A 16,520-nucleotide genomic window follows, 5' to 3' on the forward strand; every position below is an offset into this window, starting at 1 on the left:
CCGTGCGCCACAACTACTGAAGCCCGCGTGCCTAGAGCCCGTGCTCCGCAACAAGGGAAGCCACCGCAATGAGAAGCCCGTGCACTGCAACGAAGAGTAGCCCCCGCTCGCCGCCAACTAGAGAAAGCCCGCGCGCAGCAACAGAGACCCAACGCAGCCAAAAATAAATAAATAAGTAAACAAACAAAAAAGTAGGTTAAAACTAATGGAGGATTGTGTCAGCATTACCCCATTTTCCCCTTTACTGTGACACCAATATTCAAAAAAAGAAAAAAGATTTAGGTATATCGTGCTTACCTGGCCCCCTTTCCTTTCATAAGACAGTTTCCCCCCACTGGTAAAGTGGCATAAGTGTGCACACCTCTCTGGTGAGAATGTCTCTACTGTTTCTGGCTGGCACGGAAGAGAAAACATCTTTGAAGGCACCCATCCTCGCCCCGCCACCGCTGCCCCGCCACCGCGGGGAGCCCCCCTCTCCCTCCTGCGTCCCCCCCCGCCGTCCTTCAGCAACACCAACGTCCCTCCAGGCACCCATGCTTCCCTCCTCCTGGCCTGTGAAACCACACTTTCTGGAAGGGTGATTCGCGCACCCAAAGTGTGAGTCTAAGTCTTTGTGTTCTAGCTCTGGGCGATATTCCAGTTTAATCACGGCAAAAACAGTCTAGAATTTGGATCCGGCTGTGATCTCTGCCATTCACTCACTAAAGTGAATGGATCCGTAATTTTCCTAAGCCCCAGTTTCTTCACCTGTGAAGTGGGGTCATAAACCTGCCCCCTTTCTCTCTCGGGGTGGTGGCGGGGGGTGGGAGCTGCTAGGAGCAAACAGAGCAAGAGTGTGTCCCAGCACTTTGTAACCAGTAAGATGGTATCATAGGACTCCACCCTCTTAGAGATGTTTCAGGTTTCAGCGCAAAGAGGGGACGAGGTTTTGGTTCTAGGAAAGTTCTTTCCCCGTACCCGAAGCTACACCCATTCCTAATCCACACAGCATTTTACCTGTCCCCTCCTCCACCCCTCCCCCTCCCCCATAGTCCAGGGTATCATCCTGTTTCCCAGCAGGAATCACCTGCTCTGGGAAGGGAGGAGGGAGGAAGCAGGAGGCCAGGTGGAAAGGTGGATGCATCTCTTGAACTTGGAAAGATTTCCATGAGAGGAGCTTCCTTGAGGGATGGTTCCACCAGAAACAGACTGTTCCCACCACCGGCTGGAAAGCCCGGCATCTTCTCCTCATCCTGGGCAGCTCCCCAGGGCTGTGTGTGTCTAGGGCACGTCCTCTGCATCCAGCCGTCCCTCCCAGACACTCTGGGCAAGTGCAGACAGTGGGATGCAGGGGTACAGGTTCTTCCCCGTCTGCGAAACTCTCAATGGATCCTTCTATGCAGACGGCTCTGCGGTTTGCTCCCCTCACTTACCCCTCTGTCTGGGAGATGAGAAGGGCAGCGGAGCTTGCCGCGTTCCGTAGGGAGGAAGGCTGTGAACGTGCAGTGATTCATGTAGCCTCTTCCTGCATATGAGCACGTGTGTCTCAGGCTCTGCTTTGAAGCACCAGGGAGGTGGAGGACCCCAGACACTGGCTGGTTAGTGCTGACGCAGGTACGTCTGCGGCCCCAATGCCCAGTAGCAGAATGGCTGGGGAAGGACTTGTGTTTGTAGTCGTGAGAGATGCTGCCGAAATGACCCCTCAGAGGCACTGATTTCCTCTGGCCTCGGAAAACTCCCCCGCGGGCCTGGAGCGGGGTCGCCGCCAGATGGGGACGGGTCTAGACTGAGCCCTGCGAGACGGAGAAGGGTCCACCCTGGTGCTTCTCGCTGCGGGCTGGAGGGTGCCGGAGATCACTGGGGCTGCTTGTCCTTTATGTGCAGAACTCAGGCCCCCGAGGGGCTCCGCCTGAGGGTTGTCAGGGTGTGGTCAGTGGCACAGGCTTTTGAGCCTAAAAGGCCCCCACCCAGTCCTGCTCTGTTTCCCCCTCTGTTCGGTCTCCAGCACAAACCCCGAAGGCAGGGAACACCCCAGAGAAAGCACAGGAAGGGCCTCTGTGTCCAGTGGCCCAGGCGAGAGCTGGGAGCAGGGACCAGGACGTTTCCCGCTGGACCGTGGCACCTGCGCGGGCTGTCACGGGAGCCAGTGAAGGCCACGCCACCGCCCCTGGGGCCTGAGGCCCGCGAGGTGCCCGTCCACAAACAAAGCAGCCCGAGGGCTTCCTTCTCCCTTCCGGCACAGCCCCCTGAGAGGCTCGGGCCCGCCCCAGCCTGGCCCGTGGCCTCACTCCTGCTCCGTGGGTATCACCCACAGCCTGGCCTGCCTGCCAGAGCACCTGTATCTCCCCCTGCAGAGCTGCTGGACCATCAGATCTCCAGCTGCCCGGGGTCCCCAGTCTCCGTCCTCCTCTCCTCACTCCCCCAGCCCCATCTCCAAACGGGCCTTGCTTCTCAAGACCTTTGGGGTAAACTTTTTTCCAAAAAGTTTTGGCAACTTAGGGGCCTTTGCTCTTAGGGGCCTTTCAGGTCGTAAGTCTGGAGACCTTCAAGACCGTGGTGACAGCATTCTACCTCCTGCTTTCACCTGGAGCTCCTCCCAGGTCAGCCTGGGGCCCGGGGGGCAGGCATCCCCACTTGGCGTGGTTCCGTGGGATAAGGGGTCCCTGGAAAATGACACTCCTCCTTTCCCTGGTTACTCTCCCCATGCTTCTGCCTGGGAAATATGGGAGGGAAGTTTCCAACTGAGCTTGAGCCTTGGCCCTGTCCCCTTCCCTTTCTCTGCCTGTTGGGGGCCGGCATTGACCAAGCACCTGCCCCTCGCCCAGGACAGCTCTGGGCCGATGATGCGGTTGGGGGCCGGGGGGGAGGGGCGGGTAGCGGGGAGAGAATTCCGTACTTTACATTTGGTTTGGTGTGAAGCAGCTCCTTGTTCACTGGTAGCGCTCGGTACAGAAAAAAATGTGCTGAGTTCAGGGGTGGGAGGCTCCTAGGGCCGCAGAGTCAGCAGGAGGGAGATGGGGTGAGTTAGGCGGCCGCTCTGGGGGGTGAGGATGGAATGCACAGCGATGGCATGAGAGGAGTCTGGACGTGGCCCAGAGCAGCACAGAGAAAGAGCCCCAGGCTGGGGGCTCGTAGGCTGACCGGTCTTTGTCAGGGTCGGAAGGAGCGAGAGGGTGGCCCTTGGACCGTGTCTACTGATGTCTTTGCTTTGGCTTGCATGATTAAATATTTTTAAGTAACCAATTTAAAATAAAAATTTTATTCAGTTACCTATAAATGTGAGAGATCAGACTCAAATCCAGAGTCTGATCTTAGAAAACAAATCAATATCAGGCAACATCATTGTATTCATTTCCTAGAGCTGCCATAACAAAGTACCACAAACTGGGTGGCATAAAACGACAGAAGTTTTTTCTCTCACGGTTCCAGAGGCTGCAAGTCTGAAACCAAGGTGTCAGCAGGGCCACGCTCTCCCTGAGACTCTGTATAGAATCCCTCATTGCCTCTTCTAGCTTCTTTTTGCCGTCTTCCAGTTTTGTTGAGAAATAATTGATACGCATCTCCGCATACGTTTAAGGCATACAGCATGATACTTTGATTTGCGTGTATCGTGAAATGATCACAGTGGGTCGGCTAACATCTCTCATCTCTATAGAAACAATAAAAAGAAAAGAAAAAGGAAAAGAACTTTTCTCCTTGTGACGAGCGCTCAGGACTTACTTTCTTAACAACTGTCCTGTATATCGTACAGCAGTGTTGAGACTGCAGTCGTCATTTTGCACATGACATCCCTGGTACTTATTTATCTTATAACTGGAAATTTGTACCTTTTGATCACCTTCCTCCACTCTTCTAGCTTCTCATGGTCGCCAGCAGCGCTTGGTGTTCCTTGACTCATAGAGGCGTCACTCTGATCTCTGCCTCTGTCATCACATGGCCTTCACCTCTGTGTGCGTGTGTGTATGTGTGTGTGTGTGTGTGTGTGTGTGTGTGTGTGTGTGTGTGTCTGTGTCTTCTCCTCTTATAAGGACACTACACATAGGGTCAAGAGCCCAAACTACTCCGGTATAATCTCAGCTTGATTCCATCTGCAAAGACCTTATTTCCAAATAAGGTCCCATTCATAGGTAGCGGAGGTTGAGACTTTAACATATCTCTCTGGGGGGGCGGGGGACACCATTCAGCTCCTAGCAGTGATCCTGTGGTGTAATCAGCGAGGTGTGAGTGAGCCAGGCCCCCAGGATTGTACCAACCCTGTCGAAGTGGACGGCCTCTCGCTCCGGCAGATTCCTGTCCCCAGCCTCCTTGCAGCGCCTTGGTCACCGATTCCCACCCGCTTCTTCCTGGTTCCTGTCCATCTAAGTCTTCACTCTGCAAGGCTCCTTCCTTCCCGAAGCCGCCCCCCAGCCTTTATCTTCGTGGTGTTTCTCACTACCGCACACTCAGTGACCATCTTCACGTGGCCCATTTTGACAATAACAGCGTGTCTCGTCTGCTCCTCGGTGTATGTTGTCAGGTGACTTCTGCAACCCTGACCTTTGTCTCTGCTGAATACTTCCTGAACTTCCTTATGTCTCATCTCGAGTAATATGGGTTCCACTCGGCGTGCTCTTGGCGCCGTGCTGTGTAGGGGAGGAGGGGAGATCCAGTGGTCTTGGACTCAGTGGCGGAAAATAGCATCCGAAGCGCGTGTGTGAGAAGTCTTTCACCCCCGACAGCTTCTGAACTGTTGGGGCGGCCCCTTCACAGCAAGGGGGCCCTGCCCACGACTCAAGTCGGATGACGAGGGGATTTCTGGGCACAGCTGATTCTAAGGGGTTAGAAGTCATTGTCTACTAGCTTGTCCCCAGTATTCAGAATTTAATCTTTTATATTCCTGCCACTTGAGATTTTTGGCCCTTGTAGATGGAAGCCCCTTTCCCTGTGCCGGCCAGATTTCTAACGGCCCTGTGTGGTTTCCTCCCCAACTTCAGGCCTCTCTTCCTCTCCATCAACACCCACCCAAGTGGCCAAGCAGCACACGTTTCCTCTCGAATCCTATCAGCATGAGCCTGAGCGACTGGAAAATCGCATCTATGCGTCCTCTTCCCCTCCGGACACAGGCCAGAGGTTCTGCCCGTCCTCCTTCCAGAGTTCAGCCAGGCCTCCGTCAGCATGGCCAACACACCATTCTCCCTCCAAATCTGTAAGTCTGGGCCTTCTCCTGGGGGCCGGGCCGCCAGGTGTGGGAGGGAGGGCAGAGTCTGTGTACAGCTGAAGCTAAAGCTGTGTACTCCTGACTGACAGTTTGGGTACGTTTTATCATGAATCACAAACTGAGAAAAAAGTGGCGAGGGCACAGTAGGCAAATGGAAACCAAACGAATGGTAACATCTGGAACACGACCAGAAAAAGCTTGTTGCTCTCTTCGCTTCTTTTTAAAAATCAGGCATTAAAAGCTTTCTTTGACTTTATCTTGATTGGGATACTAGAGTAAAAAGTCATAGGCAAAGCCCCAAAATTGTTCTTTGTAGAAATTTTGTTCTAGATTTTAAAGATTTAAAGTCTGACGTCATTTGACTTGGGAGGCATTCTTGGAAAGGTGAGCCTTTCCAAGCAGAGTGGGATGGTGAGGCAGGTGTCTTTGAATCCTTCGGAGGATTGGGACTCGTGGGTATGGATGGAAGAAGGTGGCTTAGCCCCAGCGCTGAAGCACTCTGCCTTTCAGCACCGTGGGCCCTGCGTGTGGGACCACCATCACCGCCTCCTAGTCCGTGTGGGCTGTACCACAGACGCTCAGTATCATTCCTGTGCCCAGCAAGGCTACGAGGACCCTGTCGCTAGAGCCTATCCACACGGATGTAACTATTTTATTCAGCCGTGGTGTTAGTTTCCTGCGGCTGCCGTGACAAAGGGGCACAAACTGGGGGGCTTAAAACAACAGGAGGCTATTGTCTCACGGTTCCGGAGGCTGGAAGGCTGCAGTCGAGGGTTCGGCAGAACCACGTTCCCGCTGCAATCTCTGAGGGGGCGGAGGATGTTTCCCGGCCTCTCCCAGCTTCCGGAAGCCCCAGGATTTTCTTGGGCTGTCGCAGCGTCACTCCACCTCCATCTTCACATGGCTGTCTTCCCTCTGTCTCTGTACGTGTCCAGCTTTAAACTCTTATGAGAACACCAGTCGTGTTGGGTGAGGGCCCAGCCTAGCTCAGCGCGACCGCTCCTTGATGACCTCTGCAAAGACCCGATTTCCAAGTAAGGTTGCGTTCACGGGGATCAGCGGCCAGGACCTCAGCGGAGCTTTTCGGGGGTCACCATCCAACCATAACAGTTGCTACCTCTGGGGAGAAGGAAGATGTGTTCGTCACGCAGAGACCCTCCTGTGACTCTCCTCCTTGTTCGTCTGATGATGATTTTATTAGATGTAAGCTTAGCAGAGTATTGTTTTCAGCGCTGAGGAATAAAATGCAAGGCGTTGTCTCTGCTCTCTAGGGCTTACAGTCTTACTGGGAACAGACTAGCACTCAGGTAAAACAGTTAAATAAAGGCGGAAAGTAGGCTGAGTGGGGGTCAGGAGTGAAAAAAAACGGTCCACACTGCAGGGGACGGGAAGGGAAAATGCTGTTGTCTGATAAGGGCAAGGAAGCCTTGGCTGATTGTAGGGTCTAAATAAGGGGAGAGGGGAGGGGAGGGCCTCCCGGAAAAGAAAATTAGCCATGGCTTGGGGTGGGTAGGAGCTGGGGGCGGGCGGCTGTCTCTGGGAGGTGGGCATCTGGCAGAGACTGGGGACAAGAGGACCGCTCACTAGAGACGTGGAGAGGTGCAGGCCTTGGCCGCTTAGAGCTAAGGGCCCAGGAGGAAGGTCGTCTGTGTTCTTGGGTATGAATGAGCAAAGATCTAGAGGCTTCTGTTCTCCCGGGCATTTAGCAAAGAGACTTGGTCCTAGAGATAATAGAACAAATATGTCCAGAAAAGGAATGATGCGGCAACCCAAAGATGATCAAAAGCAGGAAGCCACTGCTCCCCTCGGGCTGGAGGGACGTGTTGGGAGCCCATCAGATGGGAGGTAGAACCAGCGTGTCTGCCTGGCAGGAGCTGGCACCGCAGAGGAGAGGCAGCCACTGGCCAGAGATGCCACGCGAGGCAGAGGGGTAGAAAGTCTGGCGTCTCCACTGCTTCCTGCCCTCCACCTTGTGCCAAACCTGCCGAGAGGCCAGCGGGCCAGGAGGTCTGGGACAGAAACCCTGGGGGAGGAGGGAGGAGACCGGAGGAGGGAGCCAAGAGGGAAGCGACCGGCCGAGAGGCATCAAGTCTCAAAATGTTGGCTTCTTCTCATGGACCAGGGATAACTGACAGGATAGCCCCGTGTAAGGAGAGACACTGCATGGAAGAGGAGACGGTTATTTCGACTTTAGATCATGTGAAGTGATGGTGCGGACGCAGCAAAAACACAGGGTTTTTCCGTGATTGCAGAAGTTCTGTGCTCGGGACGGCCTCTCCCAGTTAAAGTGAGAGAGAATCCAGAGGGCGTTCTAGGGCTGCCCTCTGTGCCCTGCCCCCACCCCGACTGTGACTAGAAAGTGGTATTCTTAACTGTTCATACCGCACAACTATGAAGCTCTTGGTGAAAGCCAGCGAGCCTGGGCCCTTCCAGGCTTTCTGAGGCGGTTCTGGGGCCAGGGAGGAGGGGTTCTCGGCTGTATCCCGTACTCAGCGGTGGGCACGGACCCTGTGCCCTGGTCAGAGCCTGCGATTCCACAAACAGACTGAGGGAACTGATAGCACCGTGAAGTTTCAACAACCGTCCAAATGTCATGGATGGATAAACATGATGGAAACATACAATGGAATATTATTCAGCCTTGAAAAGGAAGGAAATCCTGACGGATGCCGCAACGTGGATGAACCTTGAGGACATTCTGCTCAGTGAAATACACCAGTCCTAAAAGGACAAATGTCATATGACCCCACTTATAGGAGGTCCGTAGAGCTGTCCGATTCATAGAGACAGAAAGCAGAACGGTGGTTACCAGGGTCTGGATGGGGAGAAATGGGGAGTCGGTGTTTAATGGGGACAGAGTTTCAGTTTGGGAAGATGAAAAAAGTTCTGAAGATGATGGTGGTGATGGTTGCACAACCACATGAATGTACTTGATACCACTGAGTTGTACTCTTAAAAATGGTTAAGGGCTTCTCTGGTGGCGCAGTGGTTGAGAGTCCGCCTGCCGATGCGGGGGACGCGGGTTCGTGCCCCGGTCTGGGAGGATCCCACATGCCGCGGAGCAGCTAGGCCCGTGAGCCACAACTGCTGAGCCTGCACATCTGGAGCCTGTGCTCCGCAACAAGAGAGGCCGCGAAAGTGAGTGGCCCCCGCTTGCAGCAACTGGAGAGAGCCCTCGCACAGAAACGAAGACCCGGCACAGCCAAAAATAAATAAATAAATAAATAAATAAATAAATAAACAATTTTTTTAAAAAAGGTTAAAATGATGAATTTTATGTTAAGTATATTTTACCACAGTTTTTTATCATAATTTAGGAGGCCACAGTTATTTGGACTCCATATACCTTATTGTCCATGATCATTTTACAAAGTTCGCCTTGTACAATCTATTAAGAGGTGCTTCTAGGCAAATTGGTAAAATAAGTGACAAGCGGATGGTAGCTGTCTCTTTTAGAAACTAAATTCAAAATTTATTTTAAGACCCGTTTAGCAGCACATATGTACAAAACAATTAATGCACTTAGTTTTACCTATATATAGGTTGTACATACAGTTTTAGAAAACCCTACACATCTGTATACAGCAGTTAATGATAGTAAATCTCTATAGTCTCAAAATATAGCATTATGCCCATTATACCTTCACATAATACATATTTGATTATTCTAATATACTATTAATGCTGATTGAGCAATCGTTGAATTATTATGAATTAGAGGCACTTCTGGTTGTATCCTTTTACCACATTTTTTTAATGATCCAGTCAACACTGCAACGTTTATATAGTTTGAGCTTCAGAAAATCAAAATCAAATCAGAATCAAAATCAAATCAGAAAATCAAAACCAAAACACTTATGTTTTGAAATGATCTGTTTCAGAATTGGAAAACAGTGTTCCCACTGGCTGCAGACATTAAACAGGGGCCCTCATCATGTGTGAGTTTTATCACACAAGGCCTCCAGGAGCTTCTTTGGCATGTTGGTCACAGCCTCTGCAGCTGTAGTTTGGCCCAGGTCTCTGCTTTCAGCAGCCCTTGGCAGCAGGGCTGGTGATGGATTCAAGTTCGTTTAAGTGTTTCTTTCTAATTGGATTATGTTGACTGTCCTTATGTGCTAAGTTCCTTAAGAGTTTAGCTGATTTCATGCATTCCGTTACTGGCATAATCTTTATAGAGGAATGTGAGTTGCTTAAAGACGTCTATCAGCCTGAAAATATTTAGATATAATTCATCTCTGCCTTTTGGAATAAAAAGATGCTCTCTGTAAACAGTGACCGTGAAGATCACTTTTATAAACTTTGTTCCCATGAATTTTATTCTAAAATTGGAAAGGGGATGAGGGTAATGAATTAGTCTTTAGTAGACAGCACCCATTTTATCATTTATTTACTCAGCAAATATTTATGAAGCAACCGCTGGGTGCCAGACACCGTGCTCGAAAGGCTGATAGGATGACAAGTACGTAAGCAGCTCTTATGAGGCAGGGACAGTGTTCATTTTGTTCGCCATTTATTAACAGCACATTATGCAGGGGAGGAGTTCGGTAAATAGCTGAGGACTCACTGAACAAAGGAAGGAGCTCCTGTCTATTGGGGGGCCACAAACAGGGAAATAGTCATAATAGAATATTCGATAGGGCCTGTGTAGTTCTCATGGGAGAAAATCTCCAGTCCAGTGTGAGTGCAAACGCCAGTCCCAGGGCTTCCCGGGTGGCGCAGAGGTTAAGGATCCGCCTGCCAACGCAGGGGCCATGGGTTCGAGCCTCAATCCGGGAAGATCCCACATGCCGCGGAGCAACGAAGCACGTGCGCCACGACTACTGAGCCTGCTCTCTAGAGCCTGCGAGCCACAGCTACTGAGCCTGCGTGCCACAGCTACTGAGCCCATGCACCACAACTACTGAGCCTGCGCTCTAGGACCCATGAGCTACAGCTACTGAGCCTGCGCTCTGGAGCCCACGAGCCACAACTACTGAGCCCGCGTGCCACAACTACTAAAGCCGGCGCACCCAGAGCCTGTGCTCCGCAACAGGAGAAGCCACTGCAATGAGAAGCCCACGCAGCGCAATGAAGTGTAGCCCCTGCTCACCGCATCTAGAGAAAGCCCGCGTGCAGCAACAAAGACCCAGCACAGCCAAAAATTAATTAATTAATTAATTAATTAATTAAAAAACAATCCCAGAGGAAGGCAGTGGACATTTTTTGCAGCAGGAGCAGAGAGCAATAATCAGCTCTGCATTTTAGGATGATCCCTCTGGTGGGGTGTGGAAATTAGATTGGATTTGGGTACAGCAGGGGCTCAGATGAGATGCAGTGTGAAATGATCTGGGCCTGGTGGCAGCTGACAATGGAAAGAAGGGGGCTGGTGTTAAAACACAGAGAGCTGTTTAAGAGGTTGAATTGAAAGGAACTGGGGATGTAGTGATTGATTAGTTGAGGGCAGAAAAGAGAAGAATCAAGGACGATTCCGAAGGTTTTGCCTTGGGAAACCGGATGGCTGGTAGTTGCACTTGCTGAGATAGGGAACAGAGAAGGAGCAGGCTGTGTGCGTGTGCATGTGTGTATGTGAGCACATGGGGGTGTGTATAAGTGGACACACGTGTGTGTTGGCTGGTGATCGTACAACAGGTGCCTGTGGGATAATTAAGAGGAGGTGTCCAAAGGGCAACTGGATACGTGAGTCTGGAGCTAAAAATTAAGATTTTAATTAATTTGTTTGTTGATACTTATTTTTTTGACCACGCCACGTGGCTTGCAGCATCTCAGTTCCCCAACCAGGGATTGAACCCGAGCCACAGCAGTGAAAGTCTGGAATCCTAACCACTAGGCCACCAGGGAACTCCCCTGGAAATTAAGATTTTTAAATCATCAGAATGTAGAAGGTAATTTATGCCATGATAGTAGATGAAATAATCCAGAGAGATGTATGGTAGTTGAGAAGAAAGCCAGAAAAACGTGGGCATTTGAAGGACAAACAAAGGAGAGGGATTCTGAACTGCCTGGAAAGTAGGCAGAAAACCAGGCAAACACAGTATCACAGAAGCACAAGGACTGTGTTTCGTTGTGTTTCACGCATTTGGAGGGCGTGATCAGTGACGTTCCTGGCCATGGAACGTAAGGACTGAGGCCATCGGTAACCTTGGCAGGAATACTTTCAATGGCACAGTCAAGAGCAGAAGCCATGTGATGTGGGGTGAATGATTAAGAGGTGAAGATGTGGAGGTCTCTAGTGTAGATGGCTCTTTCCAGAATCCTGACTTCGAGGGGGAAGAGATGGGGCTGTAGCTGGAAGAATGGAGGTGATGGTTTGTTCCCATAAGGATTTAAACACTGAGAGGGAAAGAGTTAGTAGGAAGGGAGCAGTTAAAGATGGAAGGGGAAAAGCAAGCATTACATCTGGGCTTGTAAAGGAAATGGGTGAGTTTCCTTAGGAGGTGGGAGCACACGGTGAGCGTATTTGTCTGGAACCAACAGAAGAATCATCTTCCGTGGGGTCGAAAACTTGATGTGAAGGTATTAAAATGATCGGTACTTATCCCATTTCCTTTCTACAGCAGTCACGCCCATCTCCCCCTCGTTTTCTTCTAGGAATTTCACTCTTGACCTGTGTCTTCAATCAGAGTACCTAGAAGCAGAGCCTGAGACGGGGTTTCAGATGCAAGTTTGTTGATTTATTATGGAGTGTTCTCAGAAGAAAGCTCTAAGGAGCAAGGGAAGGGAAGAAACAAAGCAAAGGTGTGGTTTCAGATGAGATTTAGCCTCAGCCTGTTAACAGGGGAGCTCTGGAGTGTAAACTGCACCAGAATTTGCTCTGCCTCAAGGCAAGGAAACTGGGCTTTATTTTTTTTTTTTTTAATTTATTTTTGGCTGCATTGGGTCTTTGTTGCTGCGCCCGTACTTTCTCTAGTTGCGGTGAGCGGGGCTACTCTTCGTTGCTGGGCACGGGCTTCTCATTGTGGTGGCTTCTCTTGTTGCGGAGCACAGGCTCTAGGTGCACGGGCTTCAGTAGTTGTGGCTCGCAGGCTCTAGAGTGCAGGCTCAGTAGTTGTGGCATATAGGCTCAGTAGTTGTGGCACACGGGCTTAGTTGCTCCGCAGCATGTGGGATCTTCCCGGACCAGGGCTCGAACCCGTGTTCCCCGTATTAGCAGGCGGATTGTTAACCTCTGCGCCACCAGGGAAGCCCCCGAAACTGGGCTTTTGTGTCTTCATATGGCGGCGCCCTTCGCTATGGGATGCCCAGGATGAGGGAAGTGTACCTGCAGCTGGGATGGGGCCTGTCACCCAAGGACAGGAGGTTGCATGTTTGGGCCATTGGCAGCAGCCCCTTTAGCAACTTGGTGTCCCAAAACTAGTCACAGGGACCCTAAGACACCTGCTGCAGCCTGGAGTCTCCATTCTCCTCTTCTCTTGCCAGCTCGATTCCTGTAACCAACAGGGGTAGGTACTGTATCCGTTTTTCTATTGCTGAATAACAAACCTCCCCCCAGTTCAGGACAACAGCCTTTTATTTAACTCACCCTTCTGTGGGTCAGCAGTTTGGGTTGGGCATTCTTCTTGGCTCAGCTGTGCTAATTCACACATCTGTGGTCACTTAGCAGGTCACTTGGGGACTGGCTGGACCAGGGTGGCCTCAGCCAGAACAGCTTGTCTCTGTTCCATGTGGTCTCCTCCTGCAACCGGCTAGCCTGGACGTGTTCTCATGACCATGACGGGCTCCACGGGACAAGGTGCTCCATACAAGGCTTCTTGAGGCTGGGCTCAGAACCGCCCCTCTGTAGCTCCTCCATCCTGGGTAGAATCTGTGTCCTCTCCCCTTGGATCTGGGTTGGGCTTATGACTTGCTTTGGCCCACAGAATGAAATGGAAGTGACAGTCACATTGCAAAGGGCATGGACACAGGGAGATGGGGAGGATGTGGGCCAGTTTTGAAATCTACCTCTTGTCTTATCACTTGATTCCAGCAGCTGTGTCTGCAGTTGAACACACAGTGTGCTCGAGTCTAGAGGCTCATTTATCTACATTTAAGGAGTCTAACTTAGATGGCTAACCTCTCCGAGAGTAACTTCCTGTTAAGCAGACTGCTGCAGTTTGTGTTCCCCAAGCAATAGAGAATCTAAGGTAGATATTAGTGTGCAGGATGTTTATTAGGAAGTGCTCTTAGGATCAACACCTGTGGGAGGAGGGAAGGAGGTAAGGACAGAGGGAGAAGTTGCGGTGTGGTGCAGTCTCAACAAAGTCCTCTGCAGACCACAGGGAGCTCCTCAGAGCGGCCCCAAGTTGGGCCAAAGGAGCCAGACCTTTATACCATCATCACCAGTCATTAGATGACAGCTGTCCTAGAAGGGACTTGACCCTGGGCAAGGCAGCTCTCTTCAGCCAAGGGCCATCCTAGCTGATAGTTGAGGGTCACCAATTGGCAGATTCCCAACAGCTGGAGGAAAATCCTTCATTGTTGAAAGGGGATCAGAGTAGTACAGGTGACCCTTGAACACCACCGGTTTGAACTGCATGGGTCCACTTCTCTGCAGATTTTTGTCAACAGTAAATACTGCAGTACTGCACAATCTGAGGTCAGTTGAATCCTTGGATACATGACCACAGATACAGAGGAACCATGTATATGTAGAGCTGACTGTAAGTTACACTGGATTTTCCACTGTGTGAAAGGTCAGCACCCCCAACCCTCACATTGTTAAGGGTCAACTGTACATCACAGCCTCTAATACATGGACTTATTCTCTATTTTTCCAATTTATGATACCAAGATTCTGATGGGTGAAAATAAGGGCTATCATATTTCTCCTTATGACATAGTTAATATGTAATTGAACTGAAGAAAAAGGTTCAGGATGGTTGGTTGGGACTGAATGAAAAAGGTTTCATTAGGCCCAGGGGGAGAGGAACTAAAGCCCCAAGCCAACAACCATCACCGGCATCCCAGCAGTAGGAGTGAGCCACCACGGAAGTGGATCATCCAGCCCCAGTCAAGCCTTCAAATGAGACCACAGCCCCATCCCAAACCCGACTAGATACCTGGCAAGAGATCCTGCACGAGGACCACCCTCCAAGCTGCTCATGAACCACTGATCCACAGAAACCATTAAGACATAACATATTAGTCTGCTGGGGCTGCCATAACAAAATATCACAGACTGGGTGACTTAAACAACAGAAATTTATTTCTCACAGTTCCGGGGGCCAGAAGTCCAAGATCAAGGCGTTGACAGGTTTGGTTTCTCCCGAGGGCTCTCTCCTTGGGTGCAGGTGACCGCCATCTCTCTGTGTCCTCACCTGGCCTTTCCTCCAAGCACACACATCCATGGTGTCTCTTCCTCCTCTTACAAAGACACCAGTTCTGTTGGATTAGGGCCCCACACTTATGACTTCATTTGACCTTAATTACTTCTTTCTCTCTCTTTTTTAAATTTTTGGCTGTGTTGGGTCTTCGTTGCTGTGCAAGGGCTTTCTCCAGTTGCGGCGGATGGGGGCTGCTTTTCGTTGTGGAGCACAGGCTCGAGGTGTGTGGGCTCAGTAGTTGTGGCGCACGGGCTCAGTAGTTGTGGTTCATGGGCTCTAGAGCTCAGGCTCAGTAGTTGTGGCGCACAGGCTTAGTTGCTCCATGGCATGTGGGATCTTCCCAGACCAGGGCTCGAACCCGTGTCCCCTGCATTGGCAGGCAGATTCTTAACCACTGCACCACCAGGGAAGTCCCCTTCATTACTTCTTTAAAGGTCCTATCTCCAAATACAATCCCATCGAGGGTTAGGGCTTCAACATATGAATTTGGGGGGCTGGGGGAAAACAATTCAGTCCATAACAGTTAATAAAGTATTATTGTTGTCTTAAGCCCCTGAGTTATGGGGTGATCTGCTATGTATCAAAAGATAACTGATACTAGTTTGATCCCGTATGTGGGGAAGCAACAATTCAGTGGAGTCAGGAATAGATAATAAACTCAGGAACTTCGGGTTCTTTTTAAAAACTGACCATCTTGTCCCTGAATCAATCTCTAAGATCCCTAGTTTTCCTAGTATGAATATTTGGAAAGAAATCAGTAACCAATTTTCAAGATTGCTATTTGGAATAATTAGCCCCTTTTTTAAGATGGAAAAGCCCTTTTAAAAATTATTTATTTACTTATTTGGTAGTGCCAGGTCTTAGCTCGCGGGCTCCTTCCTTGCGGCATGTGAGCTCCTTAGTTGTGGCTCCAGGGCTCCTTAGTTGCGACACACGGGCTCCTTAGTTGTGGCATGCAAACTCTTAGTTATAGCACGCATGTGGGATCTAGTTCCCTGACCAGGGATCAAACCCGGGCCCCCTGCATTGGGAGTGTGGAGTCTTATCCACTGCACCACCAGGGAAGTCCCAGAAAAGCCCTTTAAACATCTAGAAATATTTCAAATCACTTGACATTAAGAAGTAGTTAAAAATTTTCTATGCACTACTTTGTTTTATATTTCTGTCTACCATTTAAAATATCAGGTTATGTAACCTAATAATAAGGTCTTGACGTTAAGACTATCTGCTCAGAAATGGCAAACTAGCAGGTTCATCATCTGTTACTCACAACAGATTAGATACTTTAAAAATAGTTTGAAAAAATTCACATCGTATCAAGGAGTAGGAGCCACAGAGAGAACTGATTCCAGATGGGACTGGTTATCATGAGAGCTGGAACTCAGACAAGCGCTGCCTGTGTGTTGGAGAGGCTGGCAGAGAATGTATATTCTCCTAGCTGTCCAGAAAAGGAATTAGGACTAGCATTCCTCCTGTGTTCCTGCAGCGTTGGTGTCCTGACTTGATGAGCAGAAAGAAGGCGGAGCCCGCATACGAGAGAGGTACTTGGCTGAGAGCTTGGCCCTTTTCTGGGCGGCGGTCTGGGTCTGTGGGAGTCTCATTTACTCTGTTCCCCAGGGTGACTGAGCTCCAAGGAGAGGATGTTGGGTCTTTTTACCTCAACATTTTTTTAACACTTGATAAATGCCCTGCTTCTGTCACCTCCCCAAGGACCCAAGAAGGAGCTCATTCCTTCCACAGTTATCTCCCCAGACCTTATTGTTTGCCTGGCACTGAGTACTCAAAGATGGCTGAGATGGTGCCTGCCCGCAAGCGTCTCCCAGCAGGAAGGAAGTCCTGCAGAATCAGGACCCTGAGCTAAAGCGTTGGAGGAGCACCTCCCTCCTCTTCCCTCATGGGTCACAACCTAACAGATAGGGGATCGGTTTCGAAAGACTCACAGGTCCCACGGCTGTGCCCTTGGCAGTGTTGTGATCACAGAGATACAAGTGTGGGGTAAAAAAATGTAAATCTCCAGTGGTGGATTATTTTGCTGTCTTGGATGA

The 16,520-nt window shown here is 50.3% G+C and overlaps 1 protein-coding gene across 4 annotated transcripts in view; it reads left to right on the forward strand.

Annotated features, from left to right (window-relative positions):
* Positions 1–2,855: 2,855 nt before the first annotated feature.
* The window catches only part of PRKAG2 (protein kinase AMP-activated non-catalytic subunit gamma 2), a 112,259-nt gene continuing 98,594 nt past the window's right edge, over positions 2,856–16,520 (forward strand). For 2 of the 4 annotated variants that reach the window (XR_003679682.1, XM_028489567.1), the window contains exons 1-2: positions 2,867–4,495; positions 4,953–5,164. Coding sequence is in view for 3 of the 4 variants with exons in the window: in XM_028489567.1 (XP_028345368.1) it covers positions 4,486–4,495; positions 4,953–5,164 (222 nt within the window). In the remaining variant the exon portion in view is untranslated. Of the gene's footprint in view, positions 4,496–4,952; positions 5,165–16,520 lie in introns of all 4 variants that reach the window. The other 2 variants (XM_028489571.2, XM_028489570.1) reach the window with 2 other exon arrangements.

This window comes from Physeter macrocephalus, chromosome 5, assembly GCF_002837175.3.
Source record: "Physeter macrocephalus isolate SW-GA chromosome 5, ASM283717v5, whole genome shotgun sequence".
Taxonomy (NCBI): Eukaryota; Metazoa; Chordata; class Mammalia; order Artiodactyla; family Physeteridae; genus Physeter; species Physeter macrocephalus.